The 26,396-nt window shown below is 46.2% G+C and overlaps 2 protein-coding genes across 6 annotated transcripts in view; both read right to left on the reverse strand.

Moving 5' to 3' along the window:
* Positions 1-4,933: 4,933 nt before the first annotated feature.
* cdc42ep4a (CDC42 effector protein (Rho GTPase binding) 4a) lies at positions 4,934-21,340 on the reverse strand. 4 transcript variants are annotated; one of them, XM_031573019.2, is made up of 3 exons: positions 21,016-21,340; positions 17,554-17,778; positions 4,934-8,856 (listed from the first exon to the last, which is right to left on the reverse strand). In XM_031573019.2, the coding sequence occupies exon 3, from the start codon at positions 8,658-8,660 to the stop codon at positions 7,428-7,430; it is 1,233 nt and encodes a 410-aa protein (XP_031428879.1). In that variant the 5' UTR covers positions 8,661-8,856; positions 17,554-17,778; positions 21,016-21,340; the 3' UTR covers positions 4,934-7,427. The 4 variants fall into 4 exon arrangements, with proteins under 4 accessions (XP_031428879.1, XP_012681183.2, XP_031428892.1 ...); XM_012825729.3 differs by lacking the exon at positions 17,554-17,778; XM_031573032.2 differs by lacking the exons at positions 17,554-17,778; positions 21,016-21,340 and adding an exon at positions 17,401-17,531.
* A 1,883-nt stretch (positions 21,341-23,223) lies between these two features.
* The window catches only part of sdk2a (sidekick cell adhesion molecule 2a), an 87,445-nt gene continuing 84,272 nt past the window's right edge, over positions 23,224-26,396 (reverse strand). For both annotated transcript variants that reach the window (XM_031573043.2, XM_042708359.1), the window contains one exon: positions 23,224-25,480. In XM_031573043.2, the coding sequence (XP_031428903.1) occupies positions 25,070-25,480 (411 nt within the window). In that variant the 3' untranslated portion in view covers positions 23,224-25,069. The remainder of the gene's footprint in view (positions 25,481-26,396) is intronic.

Consider the following 26,396-nt stretch of genomic DNA (forward strand, 5'->3'; position numbering starts at 1 on the left):
CAAGGAGGGCATTATGAGGGTCTCGCACAGAGACACAATCCACCCTATACTAGGAGACCCCCGGTCAACAGGCCTGGACCCTCGTCCCCTACAGCAGTTGGGTGTCTATACGGCGCACCGCATGTTTCTGCCATTTGTCTACAACACCCTGACCCCACCACCCAGCCCCCACCCCCCACCCCCATCAGCTCAGCAAAGGAATGTGGCGATGAGGCACCATCTTTATTCACCAAACCAGTGACAGCCATAATCCAGCTGTAAAGAGGAAAGCCCGTAACAGTAAAGGGATTCATGGCACTCCCTCTCTTGTCCATCTGCCTGTGTGAGGTTTTGGCTGAGGGACACAGGTGCAGTGAACCCCCCCCCCCCCCCCCCCACACACACACACACACACACACACACTCTGTAGTACAGCGGACCGTTGTAGGTTTTAAATGATTTCCTGCGTCGCCCAGGGCCAGTGACTGTGTGAAGCAAAACAGCATCTTGAAAACTGCGGTACCACTAATAATACGGTTTCTATTGTTTATGTACGCTTTAATGTCTGTCTGTCGCTCGGTTATAGAGGACATCTGAAGATCATATTTTGGCGGGTAAGCTCTCAAGAATGTGTACCACAGCGTGTGCCACCAGGGCGACCACCCTTTCTCTGTCCCCCCTATCCTCACATGGCCTTGGCACTTAAGGTGACCTCAGGTGTCCACGGCAGGGTGCGGTAAAGAGGTGGGTGCCACAAATGGAGTCCTTGCTCTGTATGAAGTCGGGTGGGGGGGGAGCAGAGCGGAGCTGGCGGCGCTCCAGGGGGAATCAGTGAGGCTTCCTCCGCACAGAGACAGCATGTGCGTTCATGGCTCACTGCTAGCCAAGGCTGGCCTCACACACCGCCAAAAGTCTGCAGTTTGCATTGCCTTCAGTGGCCTGATGGGGTGGAATGGGGGAAAGAGAGAGAGAAAGAGAGAAAGAGAGAGAGAGAGAGAGAGAGAGAGAGAGAGAGAGAGAGAGAGAGAGAGAGAGAGAGAAGATTGGAAAGTGGCCGCCATGCAATGAGAGGGATTGGTGAAGGAAATAGTGTGGTGCTCCTCATTTCAACTGCTCAGTCAAAAAGAGCCGTGAAAGCATACTCTTGACTCATGTCCACTTCTCAATTCCAGAACAAGGGAGGAAGAATAGACGGCACACAGCTGAAGGGCGTGATAGCTAGAAATTGGGTGGGTGAACCAGCATTCTTTTTTTACACTGACTGAGTGCATGTTACCAAATATTCCTGTTCCATTTAGATCCAGGGAATGAAGACAAGATGCATTTGAGTTAAGGGTGTGAAGTGGTACGAGTGGATACTGGGTGGGAAAGGCAGATTTAAGAGCCTGAACTGGAGCCCGGGCTCTACTCTGTGAGCGGTTGATTTATACAGGAAACTGCTTAGTGCAACAGACACCCCAGAGTCCCCCTCACAGGAGAATCAAAAATGCCGTTTGAGAAAACATTTCGAGCCCCCTTTTTATTTCTCGTGCGCAGGAATCGGCCCTTTGCAAATTAATAGCAAAACAAAAAGGTATCTGGAACTCACAAATCAAACGTACGGCTTCCTGAACAGATGTGGAGCTGGTCGAAAAAGAAGAGAAAGAAAGAGAAAAAAAAAGGGAAGGCAAAACATTTCGGAGCCCCCCATCCTAAACTTCCCTTCTCAACTTTGCAAGCCCACCCGTTTCTCCTTGTGTGTGGTCCCCTGCCAGCAAACCAGAGCCGGAGGTCAAGGGTCATAGCTCAACAGCAGAATGTTTACCTTCGCAGTCTTGCACACACCGAAATCCTCCGTGCCTTGTGCAGTGGTGAGAAGCAGAAACTTACACTTCTTCTCTTTTTGAAACGCTTCCTGGAAGTGCTAGATGGAAAAAAGTGGTTATAACCAGGGCTCCCGACACAGCCAGAGCTGAGACTGCATTGTTTTTCCATTGGCCGTTTTTTATTATCATTTTCCTTATTTTTTCCACACGACTTGAACAAGGCAATCTTTTAGAGGAGGCAGAGGGAACAGTAAGATTCAAAGAGAAAACAGACTAGAATTCATGGCTTTCGTAATAGATTCTAAAGCAAGAGGTCACAAAGTCTCAAATGTTGAAATGTTGAAAAGAAAAAAAACAACCTCAAATGTAAATCGTTTCAGATGGTCAAACAGATGCTGGGGGAACTGCACCAAGTTGCAGCTTGGTGCAGTTACTGCCAATAGAATTTGTGTTGTTCTTTTTGGAGAGGGTGGGGATGTTCTGTCTCTCCTTTTTAAATGCACTTATGTCTGGGGAGGAGGAGCCCTCTCATAGAACAATAAAAAAAAAGCAAGAATCAGCCTCAGCACTGGCCAACACCCTTCTTTTGTCCCTGTCAGTGAAATACTGACTCCAGACCAGTGCTGCTCTTGGGCAGGCATGGAGAGAACCAGGCACCACTGGGGAGGCTCCCCAAAAGACTAGTCAATAAATATCAATCAATGAATATCAATGAATAAGTGTGTTTTTGCGATCGGACACTGCTGCCTTGTTTAACACGAGATGAGATGAATGGTTGTTTCTATGATGGAAGGGTAACATTCTCTCCGTAGTGGCCCCAATGGGTTAATGTGGGAGATTCAACCGTATGCTTCAAACTCTGCCTGACCCTTGATATTCATATTACGTGATGGATGCCCCTTGATGTGCATATTACATGATGCATGGATGCAGCTACTGTGGGTTGGGACAAAGTTCAGACAAACCAAGGGTCCCTCTTCCTCTTGTGAACACCACAGTTCACACCAGACCACGCTCCGAGCACACCAATCACAAGAGCCACGTGCAAGCCTGCCCCCATCTGCTGATGTTTCCCACTTGGGTCTCCAGTAAAGATCCCTCTCTCCCTCTCTCATCTCTCTCCCTCTCTCCCTCTTTCCCTCTCTCCCTCTCTATCTCTCTCCCTCTCTATCTCTTTCCCTCTCTCTCCCTCTCTATCTCTCTCAGTTTCGCTTCTAAACCCATTTTTGAGTTGGAGGGCTTCAGAATACTGTGGGGAAGACTGGAATGAGAGGAAAAAAAACTCATGGCCAGTTGTGCTGTGTGTGGGAGATGGGAGGCGGCTTTCGCAAGTCTCTGAATGAGTGTGTGTATGTGTATGGGCGTGTACACGGCCAGCTGTGCTCTGGAACGCTTGTATGCATGTGTGTATATTTGTGTGTGTGTGTGTGTGTGTGTGTGTGTGTGTGTGTGTGTATGTGTGTGTGTGTGTGTGTGCGTGTGTGTGTAGGGTGTGAGGAAAGTCCTAGAGAGAGAAGTTGTGATGAAGAATCCTGTGTTCTGGAGTGGTGCAGGCCCATCCCCCACACTCCACTCCCCAAAAAGAGCCCTCCGCAGGCAGGTTGTTTAATGCGTTCCAGATTTCTTCATGTCCTCCACCTCCTGGAAGAGCAGGCAGCTCCCGTCATGGAATTCGGCAGGGAAGGCACATGATCTGGCGGGGTTCTCCCCACACACTTAACCAGTGGACGAGCAGCGCCCTCTCCTGGTAGAAGCTGAGGACAGTGATGTGGGGTAAACAGAGAGGCTACTTTGCATCGGTCCCATGAAGCTTATTAACTAATGTGTAAATCTAATACTTGCCAATCAAAAAGGGCATTGTAAAAATAGGAGACCAATGAACATGAAATAACTAAATAATGTTCCTTTCTATTTGAAAATAAAAGAATAAAAAACTGCTGAGATGAAAACAGGTAATACCCTTCTGCTGGAACATACCCTGGGAATATTGTAAAAGATCTCGTAGTGTTGCCTTTCTAGTTGGCTCCCGCACGATAACAAAACGACCACTAGATGGCGCACTATAACAATAGTTCATGAACAAGGGCTGGATGTCACTTGCATGTATTGTACACACTTCGGCGTGCGTTTCAATACAAGAGCTACATAATACAACTGGGAATGGGGCAGAGAAAACACAGTTTTTTTTACCTGTAGACCAGAAGAAATGACACACAAGTAGTAGGAGCATGAGTCCGTGGCATAAGCTAAGCAACTAGAAATATGACTGGACAAATGAGTAAGCATGTGGAGACCTACCAGAGGGGCAGACAGTGTGCCTGCCTGCCAGCTACACAATGGAAACACGTAAGGGAGAAGGGGTTTATGAATGCTTAATGTCAGCCCTCCAGCCTTATACAGATAGACGGAGGGAAGTGTTGTCCTGTCTGGGAGCAGGTCCCTTTAATGGGGATCCGTCAGGGGCGAGGGTATCTGCCTGTCCATCACTGGCACAGGCTTCAGGGGCAGTGGGGCGTTGGCTCACGCGCGACTCCCAAGGGTCCGTCCGCAGCCCACTCAAACCCGCAGTGGCCTAATGAACACTAGTCAAATCGGATTTGAGTTCATCCATCCGCCCGGGTGAGACAAAGGACATTCCCATTCCCATTCCCAAGCCAATGTGGAGCGCTTGCTCGGTCACTCTCCTTTTTCTTTTTCTCCCACCCCTCCCCCAGCGCAGGGCCCATGTGCCCTTAACCCCGTTCCTCCCTGGGGGACCCCATGCAGCTGCAGCAGGGGCCGCCGGACGCCCAGCACAGCCTCACTCAAATACTGAAGCCCAGAATGGGTCATGGTTCCAAACAACCCCTGAAGTCCTTAAACGTAGAGGCCTTGCTTTGGCATGCAGTAAGTGAATAGAAGTCCTTAATTTAGATGATAGTATTCAACGGTTGCGCTACACGCTTTGTCTGATCAATTATTTAATCCTGACCTAAATTTGTATGGTGTTTGTGTGTTGTATTAAAGACTCTTGCTTCTAACTCGGCCCCAAAGGAACATCTCTTTGAGTTCACAGACAGTAGCATTAAGTATTCTATTAGCAGCACAAACGCAGCCTGAGTCTACTTCCTCATATGCTCCTTCTGCAGCAGAAACTCACCATCTGATAGTTCAATTTCAACCCCTTTATTGAAGTCTCTCTTCACTGATTTAGGCATAGAAGCAAACAAGCAGCTGAGGACCACGGATTATTTTATTGAAAAATATAGCGGTTATCTGTGAGAAAGGGAGAAAGCATGTGAGTATACAGGGAAAGCCACACACAGAGGAGAAAATGAGCAATATTACAGTGGTGATAGCACAGAAATACACAGAGAAGGGGAAACCGTTCACTCCTTGATAATCATCTCATATCAGTCAGTTGTAGAAAAAGTTTGCATATTGATTTTGGACATATCACAGACTCAAACACGTTATTCATGGAGCCAGGCCTGCTAGTTATAATAACATATATGGGTTGGTTTACAACAACCTATCGCAAAGACGGTTTAATTATGTCTAACTAGTCTTGTGTAAACAGTCTTTGATCTTCCTAAATAGACGGCTCATTCCGTCCTCCTATTTAGTGCTGCCATTTGCACGTGCCAAAATGGAGTCTTAGTCACAGGCGTTGGCAATAAATATGAAAACAAACAAATAAAACAAGGCAGTAAACCATGACGGGCCTCCATTTAATTAAATACAGTATCCGTGGATGTTTAGAAGCAAACGCTTGATTAAATTTGGCACATTTGTCATTCCTACTTAAGGCTCATGGGACTGAATATACCCTTCCTGCTTGGGTAGGATACCTTCCACAACCACCTGGGAGAGAGTCTCTCTCATCAAATATTTACAGGGTAAAAAAGGTATTGGACGCTTTCTCTTTTTTTTTCAATAAGAAAGGACGACCATGGCAGGTTAGGCACTGGGCTTGGGTGCATCTCCTCTGTGGTTATGGGTGACTCAGTCCAAAATCAATTCAACTCTCCTGTTAGTAAACAAAACAGTTAGTGTTTGTTTGTTGTTTTGCTCTCTGTGTGTGTGTATGCGTGTGTGTGTGTGTGTGTGTGTGTATATGTGTGTCTGTGATGTCTCAAGTGTCCCCAGTCTTGAAGTCCAGTGTCCAAACCATTAAACCTCAGCAATGGCTCTGTAGCGAGAAACACACCATCCGGCCTCTACCGGATTGCTTAATACACTGGCGGACGCTCACAAAAAGAACAAAAACAAAAAATACAAACAACCAAAAATAGTGGAAGCTCAACTGGCTCGCTGACATCAAAACAACTGTCTACTGCCTAGCATTTAACTTCATCCTGCAATGTCTTGTGGAAATGTGTGTTGAATAGGAGTTTGAAAGGTACAGTGAGGCGTTTTATTTAGCTCTCTTAAACAGTCGGCAGATACAAATTGAGGTCACATGATGAGGAAGGAAGGAAGCGGCGAGACATGAGAAACTGCCTCCACAGGCTGCACCCGACACGCATACGGATCGCAAAAAACTTTCAGGGTGGAGAAAAGAAAAAAGAGAATGATGAAACTGATGACAAAAGAAACAGGCCATTAATTCCTCCTAACCACCAGTCAGCAGCAAGGTGGAGGAGTGGAGCGGTCATCGACTTAGATGCTCCCCTTTCACAAAGAGATACACCCCACTGCCCTAAGATGATCGCAGGAAAATCAGTCATAACTCAGTCAGCTATGCCCCTGCTAGAGTCACCTCACAGACAACACGAGTAAATCATCCCTCGGTCATGTCCTCGCTCTGTGACTTCGCTCTGTGTTAGATAAACAGAGGCATGGCCTCTGAACCGAGATACCATCCACTCTCCCCTGACAGGAGCAGTGGCTTAGGCACTAGCACAAGAGCCAGACACGGGCGCTGTGTGAGGGAGGCAACATCTTTTGTTTAACCACCTCTGATTTACCACACAGACTGTCTCTCTTCCGGAACAATCTCAACGTTCAGGCACTCGTACTGGCTAGACACCGCCCTTAGCCAGAGTACTGCGGCTGGGGTGAAGAGAAACCGAGCTGTATGCAGAAGACACAGCAGTCAGGCGCTGCAGACTACAGATTCACATGGCAGGATTTATAGAATCCTCCCACACAGGTATCAGGGGGTGTCCAGGGGGGTTGTTTGTACAGTGGGTTTCCCACATGCTAAAGGCAGAGGATGTGCTGAAAGAGGCTCACTAGATTGGTATATGAGGGAAAAACATCGACGTCCCCTAAATGTTATATTTACTCTTCTCATGGAGGCATTAGTGCAGGCACACTTGACATCAAAGCAATCCAAGAAGAAGTTTCATTATAATCCAGTCACGTTGCATCCCTGGTTTGGATTTTCAGCTGACATGCCCAGGCGCGAGACAGATGGTGATGGCGTTTGACACTTTTGGGAGAGCAGGATCTGTCGCTCTAATTCATCTCCACAAGAAAAGGAGGTGGAAGGAGCCAAAGATGGGATTCTGAGTTTGATAAACCAGATAGCTCCTCAAGGAAACATAGTAGCAAGTCCTGTTCTTTTTTTATAGTTGAACCACCAGAACATATGTCAAAAGGTTTCGAGACATAATCTCTGTGCCTGTCTCTAAATACATCCAGAGTCACCGCGAAGCTTTACACGCGGATTTCGTCGTCTTCGTCCTCTATAAACGAGGAGAAGTCTCCCTCCTGGACAGGTGGCGGTGGGCTGTAGCGAGTCACGCCTGGTGTCTCCACCTCCAGAAGCTGGCTTGGTGGCTTCTCTTCCAAGGCGGCGGATCCGGAGTTGGAGCTGGAGCTGGACATGGAGCAGCTGTCTGTGTTCTGGAGGTGTTTGGGCTGAGGCTCTGGGATGTCTGGCTCTTCCATGTGGGTGTCCAGGTCCACTGAGCTTGGTGGTCTGGGAGGAGCCTGATCGTCTAGGTGTTGTATGTCTTCCAGCTCGTCTAGCTCGTATCGTTGTTGATGCTGTGGTTGTTGATGTTCTCGATCCTCTACATGATTCTCTATTTCCGCCTCGATCATCTTCACCTTCACCTTCACATCCTCCTCCTCCTTCTCATCCTCCTGCTCTTCCTCCTTTCCATGCTTTTCATCATGGTCCCGCTGCTCTTCATCCATCTCCTCGTCACCCTCATCACCCACGGTGTGCATGCAGAGAGGCGGAGAGGTTCGGCCCTCGCCGCTCTTCCCTTCCTCGAACCCGAGGTCATCATCCTCCTTCTCCATCACATCCAAGATGTCCTCCAGCATCGAGGGCCCCAGGTCCAGGTGGAAGGACATCACAGACTCGGCTTTCTTCATCCCGCCCCCGCCATAGGACCCGGGCGACCGCAGGTCCGTGAGGATCCCGAACAGCTGCTCGTGCTGCTCCAGGTCGAGCATGCGCGCCCCGGCCACCGCCCCGTTGGAGGCCTTGCTGTCCGCCTCTGGTGCCTGCCTCATGGGGCTGGACGAGAGGCTCTTGAGCGCCCTGCCCGCTCCTTCCCGGTGGTCCCCGTCGCCCTCGTCGTTGAGGAAGGGCAGGGACATTGCGTTCTTCACGAAGGTCGGCGATCCATCCGGGGGTGCCAACGTGTTCTCGCGTTGGTCCACGCGGTTGACGGACTGCGAGCGCTTGCTGCTGCGGAACGTGCGGGAGAGCAGGCCCGGTTTGGGCGAGCGAGGGAACGTCGGTTCCACTTCGCGGGGGGGCTCGCCGGAGCGGCTGCTGAGAAAGGAGGTGTCCCCGAACGCCTCGCCACTACGGCCCACGTGCATGGTGTGGCGGAAGTCGCCGAGCGGGGCACTGATCATCTCAGTGGTGAGGTCCATGCGTGAGCGGCGCTTGGTCTGCGAGCCCGCCACCAGCTGCTTCAGGATGGGCATGTTGGCCTGTGGTAACACGCGTCTCAGATCAACACAAACAAGACGAAAGTGAATGGGTCACAGTCTGGATATCGACGTTTTAAAGTGAAGAGCTCGGATCTGCTGCAGGGGATGACACATTTAGGAATTCCTGGAGAATTTCCTTCCTGGGGAAAGGATGTCCTCGACCTCAAATTCCAAACCTGAGGTGGGCCACCTGAAAGAGCCAAAAAAGAAAAGAAAACATTAAACACTTTAACATTTTATCTCCACTACACTGACAGGTTAAAGACAAGGCAAACACATGCAGCATGACAGAACTGGGGTAAAACGCCATCCTGTGCAAAGTTGACAAAGACAAAAATGTGGCCTGACTCCAAGATCTCTTATCAGGGAAACAGGCATCCTGACATCACTTGAGGTTTAAGAACAGCCTCTCTCCCTCCTGCACTCAAAACCTCTCATTACAGGCCTGTGACCAGTGGCATATTCTGCCATTCAGTAGGACTGGATGTCCCTCCGGGTAGAACAGACGGACACATACAAGCTGCGGCTTAAATCAATAACAAGATAACCCAGCTGAACAGAACACAGGGTTCTCTGGTAAAATGAGACACACTCAATGAGCGGTATCTCTGGCACACAGTCCATAACCCTAACCATTAATGCCTGCACATGGTAGTGACCATGGCTATGAAATTCTTACAATCCTCAATTTTTAATAACTTGTCTAGTAATTTTGATCGTGACATGATTTAATCATGACATGGTCATTATTACAAGTCATGAACATGAACACACTGTAATAGCCTTTGGTTAAGCTGCAAAAGTAATTTGAAAACTAGAACTAACTGAACCTTGCTACTTTAGTATCGGGAGGAAATATCAAAAGTTAGTAGTTAGTAGTATGTTAAAAGCAAAGTCATCCATACACACACACACACACACACACACACACACACACACACACACACACACACACACACACACACACTCTCTGGCCTTCAGCTTCTGAAATAAAACAGATATCTTGCCTAACCTTCGTAAGATTAAAACAAGCTTCATGGTTCCTCATGTGGCGTTCCAGCTAAATGAGAGTCAGCCAAAGAAGCCCGCAGACACAACAGGTCCCTCCACCCCACAACGTGATCAAATATTTACTGCGTCTGCTGTTTGTCTGAGGAGCGCGGGGAGGTTGGCACCGTGTTGGCTAAGTCACAAAATTTGGCAGCCTTACGCGATCAGACACTGACCTTGTTTTGAGGAAAACTAAGAAGGCTGAAACGGTACTTCCTGACTGTATGCCTTTTACCTGCTGTCACCATGACAACTCCATGTTGTGCAATGCAGACTAAATTGCTTCCTGTCAGCAAGCAGCGGAAGTCATCAGTTAGAATGAAAGAAGGAACAAAAGAGAAAGAAAAAAAAAAAAACTCACACACAACGAATGCCACCGGCATTCAAAGACTAAATCACAACGGAGTAGAAATTAAATATTGATTTTCATAATTAAAGGGTCTCAAATAAAGTTAGTCAGAAGCCCTCATTCTCATTCCACAGTGCTGCTGGCAATGGTGTTTGGCAGGGATGAGTAGAGGCTGTCCCTGGCTCACTGAGGAGGAGTGAAGGACAGAGAGGAAAGGAGTATAGAGGAGAGGAGAAGAGAGGAGTGGAGTGGAGAGGAGGGAGTTGAGAGGATGGGAGAGCACTAGGCTGGAACACATATGGCACAGATTCAATCAACGGGTTCTAATGCCTGTTTCCATGACAGCGTGCAGCTGGCAAGTAGAGGACAGCCAGAAACATGCACGCACAAGCATACAAACATACAAAACAACCTCACAGGCACTGATAGACCCATTCACACAGTCACACAACCATAGACAATGCCTTACACACAGTAATAAACACACACACGCACACATACCACACACACACACACACGCACACATACCACACAAAAGAGCCACAATGATGTTTGTTGTTTGTTAACCCAGCAGGGCAGGGCAGGGCATGTGTTTGTGTTTGTGTTTGTGTGGAGAACAATGACCCAGAAAACAATCCAGAGCATTCCACACCCGAATCCCCACTCATTTACGGCAGGCTGCTCCTGGGTGGCATGTACTGCGACGGCAAGCGACTATACGTGAGAGATGTAGGGCCCCTCCTCCCCCATCTGCCCCTACATCCCCCTATCCCTCTATCCCTCCATCCGCTGTTCCCCTTCCCTACCTCCTCCCAGCCCACTGCGTTCACCCTGATGACTCAACACTCTCATCCCCAATCAGCCAGGCCCTGCTCTGCTCTGCTGTGCTCAGCCCAGCAGCCCTGGAATCTTAACGACCCTCTGCAAATACCACCAAATCCTCTCCTCCGCGCTCTCAGGCCAGAGGGAGGCTTTAATAATAATTACAGGGGCAAGTGCCGGCCCTGCTCCAGTATCTCTACAGCAGCCAGGCCTGGGAAGCCTTGGCGTATTTATAGCTGCGTATGTGTATGTATATGTGTGTGTGTGTGTGTGTGTGTGTGTGTGTGTGTGTGTGTGTGAGTGTGTGTGTGTGTGTGAGCGTGAGTGTGAACAACAAGCGCATGAGAAGGCACCGTGGGAAAGCAAAGGCCTCCGAAGGGAAGGGAAAGGGGGTGACTTGACTCTACAAACATGCTGTCTCCCGGCGGCCATGTCGTAGAGATGGAAGACAGAGAGAGTGATAGAGAAGGAGGGACAGAGAGAAGAAAAAAACAGAGGGGGAGAGAATAGCGGAAAGAGAGAGAGGGGAGAAAGATGGAGAAAGAGCGAGGGAAGAGAGGGGGGGGGGGGGGCTTTGGCAGCAGCTGACCTTCCTCCTGCACTCTCAGACTAAACCTATCTATACCACCCTGACCTCCCCCAGAGTGCCCCAGAGCGCCCCAGCTCTATACCACACTGACCTCCCCCAGAGCGCCCCAGCTCTATACCACACTGACCTCCCCCAGAGCGCCCCAGCTCTATACCACACTGACCTCCCCCAGAGCGCCCCAGAGCTATACCACACTGCCCTCCCCCAGAGCGCCCCAGCTCTATACCACACAGCCCTCCCCCAGAGCGCCCAGCTCTATACCACCCTGACCTCCCCCAGAGTGCCCCAGAGCGCCCCAGCTCTATACTACACTGACCTCCCCCAGAGCGCCCCAGCTCTATACCACACTGCCCTCCGGCCCCCAGGTGATTCGAAATAGGCTTAGTAAATCTGAGACAAATACACACTCAAGACATTTGCACACACACTCTTGTTTCACTACACCAATGAAAGCAAACAGAGAGAGAGAGAGAGAGAGAGAGAGAGAGAGAGAGAGAGGGGGAGAGAGAGAGGGAGAGAGAAAGAAGGACAAAAAGCGAGATAAGGGCTTTTTATAAGCCCTTTCAAGGCGGGAAATTTGCGCCTTCGCTCCGCCACGATCTTCCTATTGCAATGTTACGAGTTAAACTGAAGAGGACGTAATATCAGCTTGATAACTAGCTATCATTTCATGCAAATGGACGGCCATTTAAATCGTTTAAGGTTATTTAAAGAGGACCTATTAAGCTCTTTGGAAATGTTCCTAATTTTAAGTTTGGGGGTCTACTAGATGTACTCATACTGTGCAGTTCTGTTCACCCTCTGTTTGAAACGCCCCTCTCCCGATGAGCCCAATGTGCTCTGACTGGTCAGCTAGGTGGATGATGAGGACTGTGTTACGAGATTGCATCATCTTGTAAGAAAGGAAAAGGTGTTTCAAGCAGCTGAAAAAAAGATTCTGTGAGAGCGCTGCTCCCTCTGGTGTGTACTCTGGGCTTTGTTACTTTGCAGACCATTTATGTGCACAAAAAGCTGTACAACATATAACTCGGACCACCATCTTCTTTAGTTTAACTGGGCATGGGATACTAAGAAAATAACATAAATGTTAGCAAGTCCTGGAATTTCTAATTTATATGCTTGGTGAAGTCTATTTAAAATATCAGCCACTAAAGTTCATGGCACTAGAAAGCTTCAAGGTGAAAAATAATTCAATTAAAGACTTATGTTACGCACGGGAACAAAACATGTTGGTGAAAATGAAAGAAGAAGAATAAATCAAGAAAGAAAAAAATATCGCAAAAAGTGGCAATATGGTGGGCCGTTTGTCTGTAACTCACCAGTAGGTTGCCTGAAAACCAATGAGCAAAAAGCCAGTGGACGGCCAGCTCTGCCCTCAGTGGGCCAACAGTGGTCCACCGGCCTTTTGCTATCTGGGTAACTAGCATAGCAACAAGGCAACCATAGCAATCAAGAAACACTGTTTGCTGCATAGCCCGAAGCAGAGTTTAATTTCTCTAAAATCAGCTAACCAATAAAAGGCAGTCATGGGTTCAAGGTCATTACAGCCACTTGCAGATTTTGTTAAATGGCTTCACGTAGACATTAAATACCCTGAGAGAAATAATGGGGCAATGGGGCTTACTCTCATATCAGTTTAGTCCTTCTCAAACAGGTTTGTCCAATCGTTCCCATTTCCACTGCTGGATTATTGTGAATGCTATTAGGTCACCAGGGATAGATAAATTATTCGACTTTAGCATTTAGTGCCCATTCCCACATAACGCTCAGTAAATGGCTTTCAATGTGAGTGGGAATTAGGTAAGGCATGGTGGAATTGGGGTAGCTTTAACCAAAATGAAGCAAGACTACTGTGTTGTCAGAACACACAAATCTGACATGATAAACATTAACATTGCAAGAGCCTGCTGACACAATTTCAACTGTCATTGTTTTTGAAAGTAACGAGTAGGCAACTTTATTTCCAGCGTGTTTAGGTCAAGCTAGACGCTATGTTAAACATCACGCCTCTGTGTCTGGAACGGCAGCATGTTATCTAAAAACACACACTGGGGCGGAATCATGTCACCTCGTGTTCAGTGTAAACAAGTGAAGGCGGCATAATGAGGGGTCTTCTTAACGGCAGTATAGCGGGATCTCTGCTTAAAACGGACTAGAGACTCCCCTGCATCATTTCAGCAATTGCTTATCTTCTAAATCCCGACAGCTCCTCTACAAAAGCATCAGAGACTCTTTTTTTTCTCCCCCCCCAAAAAAACCATGCTGTGTCCTGATTGGTCAGCATTTGAAAAGCACCGTGGGGAGGATCTGAAGGGGGGATCTGAAAGCAGAGCGTTGATGAATGGCAGGAGAGACACGATGATAAGAGGCCCTTTCACAGGGCACAGGGGGAGCTGCTTCCACATGCTCCACTGCACCATGTGACGGCAACAACGGAGCAGACACAGGCCTCGCAGCCCCACTGGACAGACATCACTTGTGCATCAAACAACCACAGGCTGGGTGCTCCACATGCATCCACATCCACTGAATGATCCACTGTTGAGGACACAAACAAGCACACAGAAATATACAGTACCCCCCCCCCCTACACACAGACAAGCACACAGAAATATACCGTAACCCCCCCCACACACACACACACACACAGAAATACATTTATACTAATCCTCTCACAGGAGCACTGACAGCAATATGAAATATAAATTAGACAAGTACAGTAATATCCATAATTAAAAGGCTGCATTGTGTCTCACAGTGAGCACAACATGACGTCTGTTTAAGAGAACCCCTACAGCACTTCAGAGGATGGCTCTCACTCTACCACTAGAACCACTTCATGCTCAAGAGTTCCATGGCATTACTCAACGACTTTCAATACACTCACAGCTGCTCAATCAGTCAGACACTTACAAAAAACAAAGACACAAAAACACATACTCAGATAGACACACACACACACACACATGTATATATATATATATATATATATATATGCAAACACACACACACACATTTTCAGGCTCCATTCATAAACATGTCAGATGACAGACTGTAGGCCTTTTACCCTAATTGCCTATTGACACTTTGTTTGAAGTAATCAATCTGACTAAGCGTTGAGTCTCCCTGCCACTCTCCTCCTCCTCCTCCCCCCCCCCCCCCCCCCCCACTATCCTAAACCCACATTCAGCTGAGTCTGGTCGTCTGGCTGCATCCATTATGGAAGCCAGTGACCTGGATGGAGGATAGCATGACCAGAGGGAAGTGAAGGGAACAAGCACATTTGGCCTGATACAGGATGTGTCTTTCCCCCTCTAAAAGTGGTAGAAGGCCGAGGCCTTCGGGGGCCCTTCACTGACAAAGCCCTTTAGGAGGCTTGCGTGACACACATTACATGCATAATTAAATGCATTTTGAAGATTTAGGACACCACCAAACGGAACACACACACATTCAATAAAAAAACCCTAACACATGGATTTTTCTCCAGAGCTGTAGAACTACTCCGCAGGAATTGCTAGAGCTACAGTTTAATCACTGTAATGGCTGCTGTGCTTTTGTTTCACTTAGTATATCCCAGTAAAATCCTGATATCCATCCCAATGAGCCATCCCATTTAAAAAAGGGGAATCAGCCACACAATAATGCCATTTATTATCCAGACTCCCAAACAGGGAACGCTGAGGCCCCGGGCCGACTGCGCCGAGGACGCCATCTTAACTGTACAATGTGCGGTGCGGGGCTTTAGCAGGAGTCACTTTGCACTGGGGCAAGGTGACATGAACAACAGGAGACGTCTCCGTACGCAGGCCATGCCATCATCCCAGCCGGTGTGGAGGGAGAGAGACACCAGGCTGAAGGGCTGCTGTAAATAGCTCAAGAGGACTGCCGGCCCAGATGATTTAATGCAGACATGATGGACAGACGCCTCAGGGCTCGTACGGTCATCGGCTACAAAAACACAGCCGCCGTCCCCTGGTGCCTTCTGTGCGAACTCATTACTCTCTCCCTCATCAGCCACTCAAGTGTCACCCTGCTCTTGTCACACACAGACACACAGACACACACACAGACAGACACACACACACACACACACACAGACACACACAGACACAGACACACACACACATGCACACAGACACAGACACACACACACACACACAGACACAGACACACACACACAAACATCACCTGCAGCTCATCACACCTTCCACGCAAAGCCCTGCATGACAAAGGCCACCTTCACCTCCTCAAAGGAAGGCTCCTTCTCCCAAGAGCAAATAAAGAAGTGTTTACACAAACCCTATGACAACTCTGAGCTAACACAACCTTGCCAAACTGAGGCTATGTCAGTCCAAATCAGACTTTTGGAATCAGAATCCGATCAATCTGATTGACTGTCTACACATTACGTAATGCAGGTGTCCAAAATGATGTCATCTCACTCTTTTACACTATCCACCTCACTCTGTCCTTCAACAGTTAGCTGCTCCCTGCTGCCAGAATACAAACAATGGTCTGAGGCTTGCGTAACGGCTATGCAAAGGTTTACTGTTCTCTCAGTGTACACAAGATCAGACCTCTTGACAACATAAGATCACCTTTAGAATCAGATGAGATAACTGTCCTTAAACTATACCAAGCACCTTAGGAACCAGGATGAGGTCAGAATGAGGCTGTGATACAGGGCCACAGCAGACTGGTGGTGGACTAGTGAGCTGGACCACGGTCAACAGCCAATGGGGGACAGAACAGCCGAGAACATCCCTGCAGCCAGTCATCTCCTGAAATGCAACGGCTGAGAGAGAGAGTGAGTGTGTGTGTGTGTGTGTGTGTGTGTGAGAGAGTGAGAGACCCGTCTATCATTTTTATGGCCTCATCCTCCAGACACAGTAATAAATTGACTCTCTGGAGTGCTGCTATGGAGATGGAATCCATTTCACGATGACTGAGTCCAGCTGGGGTGCCACAGACAGGCGGTTACGGGTCAGGAGCCAATGGGACTAGGCTCTCTCACACACACATACACACACACACACACACACACACACACACACACTGCAAACACAGAACACCCATAAATAGCTTTCCTGTGATTAGATAAAAGAGCAGTGACCGTGGGGTCTGGTGCCCCTGAGGAAGGTGAGCAGAGCAGGAGGGGAGTCACTAAACGCTAACAAGCTAGAGCCACGGCCGCACCAAATCACCCACAAGATCCCCAGCTTACCAGAGCCATGGCCATGCCAAATCACCCACACAATCGCCAGCTTACCAGAGCCTCATGAGGATTCAAACATGTACGGAATGCATCAACTAGCTATCTGCATTCATGGCTGTTTTTGAAAAATTGATGTTTCACAACCACTATGTTGGATATCTCTGTGGCTATGCCATCAATAATTGAGTGTGTCTGCACTGATGATCATTACGATTAAGTGAGTGTGTGTGTGCATATGCACACACACACACACACACACACACACACACACACACACACACACGTGTGTTCACAAACAGTGTGTTTGGGTAAATGAAGGGCTGTGCTAACAGGAAGGGCAGGGAGTGTATGAGCCACTCAAGCCTCCCATCTCTACGGAAATAAACTTCCCCTGCCCTTCCTGGACACTCACTCATATAAACATGTCTCATTAGAATTACAGGATCACAGAAAAAAAAAACACACACACACACACACCAACTCCACTCCTGTGAAGGGTTTACTACTAGCAGAAAACTGCTGGCCTTATATTGCTAGGCAAACAATGGATTAAGCAATTCAGATTGCACTCAATTACTAATAATAAATTATTAGACTAGTACCACAATAGTTATGGTACAGAAAAGGGAAGAACACACACACACACACACACACACACACACACACACTCAGTGTCAGTACAACAACAGTTTCAAAATAATGGCACCTTTGATGTCTTTTTTCCCTTTAAAACTCTTCATCAAAAGCCAGTTGTGCACATTTCATTGACAGAATGATGATGATATACTGGCTATTTGTTCCCTTATAGCCTGTGATTTTGCTGTCAGTGTATTTGATCTTTGGAGGAGGTAATAAGGACCTGTTTTGGGGCAACCGCCCTCTTTTAGAAAGTTGGCTCGTAAATTCTTCAGCCAGGTCAGAGCTCATGCTCTCCTCGAGTTGCAAGGTGTTCCGACAACAGCCTGTCCAGGTGTGCTGTGTGACTGGGAAGCCATAAAGGAATATTTTGAACAACTTGATAGAATCTCCTGTAGAAACCTGGTCCCTGGTTTCGAAAATGTCAGGAATGCACAAATGATGTGATCTGTAAAAAAAAAAGAAAAGAAAGAAAGAGTGCCGTTGAAGTGTTGAAACGCAGCGTTCCCACTCTCCCAAGCGCTCTGTTAGGCCTCAGTGTATCTGCTTAATGCCACAGATGACAGGCTGAGAGGACACACCGCAGGCTTCCGAGGGCCTGAGTGATGAAATTTCATGAACAAGTTGAAGGTACTAATCTCGGATCTTAAGAAAACATACATCAGACGGATAGGCCCATTAAAATGCCCAGCTGAGGCGGCTCCATCATCAAGGGAATTTGTAGTGGCCTTTGAGCAAGGCTGGATATCTTTTGAGGCTGCTGGTGCTGAAGTGTACGACTAAAAATTGCTTCAAGAGACTTCAAGCACAGAAATGTCATAAACTCGTGTCATAACAAATATTCGTTCTACAAGGTTTCAAGAATGCAGCTTTTTGCACGTAGCAAGCAGCAGCATACTGGTAACCTAAACTACCCAGCGACAGGTCGAACATGGGTAGGAAATACTAGGCGTCAGCCACCAACGTCGAAAAGTGGTCAGGCATGTGGTAGGAAAATAATCAGAGGTTTGGAGCAACATGTTGCTCCATGATCAGATTTCAACGTGATATTTGCTTGGTGCAAATCCTGTTGCAACATCTTCCAACAATAATGCCATTTCCTTTCATTCATTTAATCCGGAGAGACAATGAGGAACCAACAAAGGCATCAGATACCAACACAAAGCTGTGAATGTCCACTCAGTGACATTTGAGACAGCTCTGGAATGCCGTGAGCTCAGGTGTTTACACATTGTGCGCTGTAAGGTTAAGCAAAGTTTAAGCGGCAGGGCATTCAGCTTGGGGGTCAAAGTAACTGATGTGGATTGGACAACAGTGAAAACACCCCCTGACCTGAAACTCTCCACGCAAAAACAAGGAAAATATACTCTGTGGAGATTTATGCTAAATGGTATAAAAAGGTGGTGACAGTACATCTAAAACAGAGACTCAAAATGTGTGATTACATACAACATTATATATTCTTTCAAACGAAATGCATGGTTGTGTGAATATCTACTGTAGAATGTCATTAAAAACCATTTATGTTGGAATTTCCTGTTGTGGAAAAAAAAGTTGGCCACACACTTTGACAAAACGAACAGACACACACACACACACACACACACACACACACCGGGGACAGCTGCATAACTGCGGAGAGACAAACCACTCACATATTTCAACACAGAGCCAAGCATGGGATGCGCAGCCTTATACCAGAGACAAAGGGGCCGCAGAAGACCCAGGCAAAAAAATACACAAAAATGTTAAGTATATGCCAATAATGCTCAGTGTAAGACAGAGGCTGCAGATGACAGTTTTGACACAAACTGCCAACATGCTGAACTGTCTAAATAAAATTAAATAAAATGTGCTACTTTTTGAATGATTCTAAAAGATTATTATCAAAACTTGACGTTAAAGCAACTTTGGATCCTGTATCCACATTTCCTCTCACTGCTGCATAAATACCTTTCGACCAAGTTGTGGCACTTGTCCTTTACTAAATGTAATAGAGATCTTGGCATGCGCTCTGGGCGAATAAAGGGCCATACAAATATACTTTAACCTTTATGTCCGCAAAGCTTTGCTGTAAGATACGATATCAGGCAGGGACAGCACTCTGCCATCAGGGCCAAGAGCAATGAGACTCAAGGACTGAGTCCTGCCTAGACTACAGTTCAGATGTCGTTGTACAGTTTCTGACTGCCAGTCTACGTTCTTGAGACATAACTAGTGATCGGTTTTAATGCCAGCTGCAGTGAGGTGAACATAAATCAGTCTGGGTAAACCCCTTTCTCCATTCAATGGAAATTCTCGAATGGAACGGAATCCTATCTGATGTAATCATAACATGACATCCATGCCCACTGACACGAATGGAGATGTCATGTTTAGAGAGGAGGTTTGGATGCGATTGCATAATGACTGATGAAAGGCTGAAGAAATTCGATGGCAGTAGCTACTGTGAAGTAACAGGAAGACTAAGTAATTGGCCACATTAAGTGTTGAAACAATAGGCAGAAATTCAAGCTCCACTTCTCAAAAGCACCAACAAAGCACCCGAGAGAGAGTCATCAGAGGCCAGACTACTAGAAATTCAGCTGACAACATGATGAGGTTTCCCTCAACAAAATGTGCAACACTAGGCTAATGAAAGATCATTCATTTAGGGAGTTGAAACATCCATGCAAAACGCGCTTTTCTTCTTTGCCTCTGAAAGTACATCAGCATGTTTCTGCAGCTGCATGTATTTGACTGATTTAAATAGCTTTCACGGTAGCGAATAGCTTGGTGATAAGACATCAGCATGCTCTGATGGTGACTAAAAACTAAAGACTACTAAAATAGAAGCATACACTATGTGCAGGGTGACATCCCAGCATGCCTTTTTGGTTCAGACAGGACCATTTGTTGCAGCGGTAAGAAAAACTCAAAAGAGCCACACATGATCTCCGTAAAGAAAGCAGGCTCGTATTATTTGTTTCTGACGCATGCGTTTTATCTACAAAATGTGAACCTTATAGGTTAGCTGCACGTGCTCCTAGAGGTAGTAAACGAATTGCTTGCGTTTAAAAAGAGAAAGTTTGATCAAATCACTTTTCAGAAGAGGAAAATTAAGATGTAAGACACAAGCTACTAAAACGTAATAAGGTAACATTTAAGTTCGGTACGGCATATATTGTATTATATTACTGAAAAATTGATTGTTTCGTCTGCGTCTGAGCGATGTTTTTTAATTTACAATAAAACACTCGAATTTGGGTCATTATTCTATCAGAGGGACTATATTACACCACTATGATCTCATTCCATCTGACGAAAGGAGGACAATAACGCGCATCTGATCGGAGTGGAGCGAGGCATGAATGCCTTGTCACCTTACGTGCTATTGGAAGACTGTTAATGATAGGATCAAAATTAAACACGACTTTAAAATTCTAAACTGGTAATTTATGAGAAGACAAATGTTTTGATAGTGGTAGAAATGAAATGATTAACTGATTTTTTGTATCGTTTCACAATACGCTATATAGCTGATCAGCCAATTTCCTGACACAAATGATGACACTCCCAGGATGCTAGAAGGGTGGTTAGCCATATTATAACATATATTAAACATTGAAAAAGTGGGACCCAATTTTATGAAGTAGTTTAGACAAGCACAGGTAACCTATACAAAGAAATCATAAGAACGACTTACCCAGCTCTCCATCCACCCAGCAGAAAGACGGTGTTGACAATATGTCCAGGGTTCAATAAGTGAACCAGTAGGCTATAGCAAACACAGTATTTTTGTGTAACTTAATTAAGCCTGCAACCGGAAAGAAAAATGTAGCCTTGTAGCCTACCAAGATTCCGCACTCTTTTTTTTTAACTTTACAAATGTATTCCACGTATTTGCACAATGAGCTGTCACCTCCTCATGGCACGCACCGCATCCTTCCTGTTGTTCGGAAGCCGTGTACGTTTATCTGGCGCTATTGCAAACTGCTCATTCAGTGCATTTCCCTTTCTTTGCTGTGGACACACCTCCTCCACGGCCCCATTAAAGCAATAGGGACCGAATCACCGTTGCGTCCACCGCGTGGTCCCTCCCAGGCAATGTCACTTTTAAATCTAATGCAAATCATTCTAGAATACCATCACTGTTTACGAACTGTATTGTTTGCCTTTATATAGCCTACTTAAGAGATTGACAAACGCAGGCTATCTATCATACGGACGCTCAGTTTTGAATGGTAAAAAAGCACTATTGATAAAAAGTGAAGATTTTAGATCCACCTAACGCTATGAGTTTATTTAACAGTGCATTTCAGATTTTAATTAAATAATGCACTGTAAGCCTTTTTCGGATGTAGGCCTACAGGAAAATATATAGGGTATTCTTTAAGTAGATAAAGGCAAAATACAGGCTTGGCTATATAGAAATACATTCAGTCTTCTGATAACTGTGGAATTCCCTTAAGGCCACAGGTAACACAACAGGTATCATCTTCAAACGTCTCTTTTTTTCCCCCTCTCCCTATCTGTCACTGAAACCTTGCTGCTCTGCCGACCCTCAGGTGTAATTATGTGGTAAGAAACATGTTGGGTCATTGTCAGTCACACATTTGTTTGAAGAGTCAGTCAGAACCCCTGAGGCAGTTGTGTATTCAAGATGAAGCCATTGACTGAATCCAATTATGCAATTTGCGCCTCTGCTGTGGGCTCAGCATGAAATGGTTTTCAGTTGGAATAGACTTCCCTTTTTGTTACGGGACGCCGGCTGTAAGTGCTCAAGGGAATGGGTTGTATAAATGGAAGGATGACTTATCAGTGGTCAAAAGTCATGCTGTTTGAGCGATGGGAATTGTCATTGTTGGTTTAGTAGAACTGAAAACACCCATTTTCATGTTTGTTATGAGGCTGTGGCATGCACAAAATTCAAACTGCTATTTCAGTTGATTTTCATAGTAAAGAATGGGACAGGATGTAAGACCCTTATATTGTGTGGCCTGCATCAATACATTAAAACATGGCTGCCTTTTTAATGGCCTAAACCGCTTCAGAGGAGGCTGCACAGGAAAATGTCTCTGAGCCATTTGCTCCTATTTGGCCCCATGTCCAGATCCCTCAGACCCATCCAGCACTGGGACCCATCCAGGAGGAGCAGAGAGGGTTTTTATGTGACTTTTAATGACACTTTAGGGTAACCAAGCAATGGTTATAAGTGGTGTGAAATCTGAAAACTGAAATCTTTTTATGTTTCATTAATGTTTAAAGATCAGGTATGGTGTTTGACAGTATAAGTTCATTATGTGGTACATTTGACCCCCCCCCCCCCCCCATCCCCCCCCCCTTCAGAACCCTTTTTTTTCTGTCTCCCCATTTGGCCTCATCAGTCTCTTCCTTTTAAATCCTCCCTACACTACCACACCCCCACCACTCCCCACACCCACTCCAAACACCCTCAAGATCAATGCTTTCCGGCCTGGAATGAAGAGATTATCTCCAGCCGAACTCTCCCACCCTCCCCTTGACTGCTTGACAAAGTGCTTACTTGTGATCTGGGTAAATTTAACTGGGGACTGATGAGAATCCTCATTTACCCCGAATCAGTGTTAGCTGGCAAAGGGAAATAAGAGTTGAACTGCAACAGCTGTTGAGAGATTTCTTCTTGACTGTACCAGTAAATCAAGTTACTTGTTTTGAACATGCAATTGGAATGTATAAACCTAAGATACCCACAGTCCATTTTGAAAAATAAAATAATTTATTTTGGAAAAGAACCCTGACCAGGTCCATAATAATTCCTTAAAGATTCATACAGTGATAGTCACCTCACAGGGAACAAGACAAGAGATATTGTAGATTGTGATGACTACTTTGTCCCCCTCCCCCCACCCCACCCCCACTGGATTCTCTCAGACCATATTCTGACTTAAAATAAGAGTGTAAATGAAGTATTCATTAGAATTCTTATTGTGGCTCTGCTTTCATAGCACGTGTACAGATGAATATTGTGAAAACACATTCTACAGTATATTCAATAAAGATTTGCACAATGTAAGAAGAAAGAAGGACATCATAATGCATTTTTTTTGGTGAGATGGCAAGGGCTGTCTTAACTTGTTGCTCCAGGTCCTTGTAGTGAGAACAGATTTGCGGTATATGGACGTAAAATGTTCTTACAGGCCCTAAGTGACAGATCTGTACACAGATGTTGGCACAGTTAAACCATACCCTTTCTGTCCTCTCCACTGCAAAATGATGCAGTGCCATTGCTGGATAGTCAGACCATGCCGAGTCATCCATGAGAACGGCCCTGGAAGTTTTTTTTTGAGGCCCCAAAAGCAGTAAGAGAACCTCCGAGTGCCTGGTCACGAGTCCACGTAATAACGCACAACTTGTGTGTTTGGGCTCTTCTGAAAAGTCTTAGTTCACACATCTGTGTATATCCTCTTGAAATCAAAACAAACCGACAAAACACGTCCAACACTGTTAACGTAATGACAACAGGAAGCCATCTGTGTCTCGGGACATCACGCAGAAGCTGAAGTCAAATGATGTAACTGCTTGGCAACAACCCATACTGCCACTTGCTGAAATCACACACTGAAAAAAAAAACACTGGACCAGCCTAAAAGCATTAAATGACAAGCATTCAACAATTATATTAATGACCGATACCGTACAGACAACCTTTGAGGAAACAGGAATTGTGTTTAACACTCTCATACACTGTACTACCACTGCAATGCTATTAGAATTCTATGCTGGATCAATTGCATATCTTAGTGTGCAATTGAGGGCTGCAGTCCTGGCCGTCATCTGATCATGACGCCCCGTTTAATGATATGATCTACAAAAATACGAACTTGTTCCACAATCGTGTCATGCTGGCTGACTAACTTTTACAAATGAAACTTTTCTCTGACTGTGCAAAATCTTCTCATTGCCACAACTCTATTGTGATAATGTTAAGTAATAAGCAAAGTGCTAATATTATAATATTTGCAGGAAATAAATAAAACCATGTTACAGCCACCATTCCAAAGGCTATTAAAGATGCACAGAAATAAGGACAGCACTGGGCCTTGGTAGCATTTACCATTCACCCTGTTTCAAACTTGATATCCAGCTTCCATTTCATCTCTGGTTTACATTGGCCCTTTTTTTTTTCTTCCAAAACGCGAACTTGAATTCTAACGGGAATATGAGGGATTCATCCAGGAATTTTCCCACATGCTTGTATTTACATACTTCAACGTTGGAATTACACTTGATATTGTGACCATCAAGTATCCTGCTATGGTAGAATGCAAGAATGTGTTTCGAAAAACAGTTGTTATATATTGTGAGGTTAAGAACAAGGGCATATCAATCTCAGTCACAAACTTTTCTTAGAACTGATACCTTTGTTAAGTGACATGATTACTTTGATGAATTTCACTGATTCATCCTAAAATAAATGTTTTGGTGACTTCACCCATCTGTTCAAGCAACAGAAATGTTCATTCCGAATGATTGTCTGTTTTGTTTTTTGTTTTTTAGTTTTCTTTTTTTTCCAGAAAAAAAAGCTCAAACACACAACCACACACCCACACGAGGGGAAAATGAAAATCAAAAGGCAAATTTTGCACCTTCCTATGCAAATACAATTAAATAAAAAATAAATAAAAACAACCAAAAAAAACCCCACAACATCTAACTGAAGTCCAAACCCCTAGGTCTGATGTTGATGCTACTGCTGTTAGCGGAATGGGAGTCTGGCGTCAAACGAAAGAGGAGAATCCCGTGGGAGGTGCCTGATTGGCTGAGCCCAGGCTGCTGGGGGGCCTGTAGAGGGTGCTGTGCTGGCTGTGGGGCTCGGAGGACAGCAGAGATGGGGTGGGAGTCCGGCTGCCCTTGGGCCTGAACAGGGTGCTCCCTTGGCTCTGAGGCTGGGGGGAGGGGTTGCTCTGCTGGGGCAGGAGAGGAGGTAGGGGGGGAAGAGGAGGTGGCTGTGGTCGGGACTCCTGCTCCGCCACGCTGTCAGGCTGGCCGTATCCGTACGCTGGGGGGCGGGAGACGCCCTTCTGCTGCCGCCGCCACGAGTTATAGTAGGTGGGGTCGCTGATGTAGTGGTTGACAAAGGAGTGGGTCTTCTGCCGGTTGGGATCCATCTCGTATTCGCTGTCGCTACCCTGCAAGGAGAGGGGGAAAAGGGACAAAAATAACTCAATACATTCAATTTAAGGTTCTGATTTGGCAAAAGAATAATATAAAAGTTTCTATATTCAAGTTTTCTACTTCACATTCATCGATCGGATGAATGAAGGAATGAAGGGCCTACACTCCTAGGCTCTACTCATATCTACATACTATAGGCTCTACTCATATCTACATACTATAGGCTCAACCAGTGCCTCTGGCTCCAGAGTCTACAAACATCAAATGTCCCCTTAATTGAGACTTTCCTTCCTACTGGCAAACACACACAAACACTCGAACCTCACCCAAAGCTCTTGGGAGCTGAGATCTTATATGAGAACACGAGCGTCTCCTGAGTGGACAAAGACAAGGGTACAAACAAGGTGACTGATAGAGTTCATCCAGGATGAAGCCATGGTGGTTATGTGGTTTGAGTCAAGGGCCACCAAGTGCTGACACTAGGCCCTTGAGAGTAAGAGTTCCTCACACAGGAAGCCTGGGACTGTGTGACAGGGAGCTGACAGTGAAAGGGAGCGAAGCTCATTATGTGCACTGACACCCTGGCTGGTATTTTTATGACATCTCCCAACAAATATGTGGGGCATGGTCCCGTTCCTGAACACCCGGTGGGTTTGTGTATTTAAACAGGAGTGAGGTAAACAGTGACAGGCCGTCTGCACAGGGGAGGAATAACAGGCTTTTGTTGCTCCCAGGAGGGACCTCCCCTATATTTGTGCCCGGATGAACAAATGTTATCACTGTGAGGGTACCTGACAAACACATGGTGGAAAAAGCAGGCAGGGTGTGAGAAGACAGATGTTCCCACTGACAAAAGTGTCCACTTCCCACCCCTCTCCTTTTGCTAACATTAGCATCAGTCGCACCATGCAGCCTCAGAGATATGCAAAA

This window comes from Clupea harengus, chromosome 1 (assembly GCF_900700415.2).
Source record: "Clupea harengus chromosome 1, Ch_v2.0.2, whole genome shotgun sequence".
In the NCBI taxonomy this organism is placed as follows: domain Eukaryota; kingdom Metazoa; phylum Chordata; class Actinopteri; order Clupeiformes; family Clupeidae; genus Clupea; species Clupea harengus.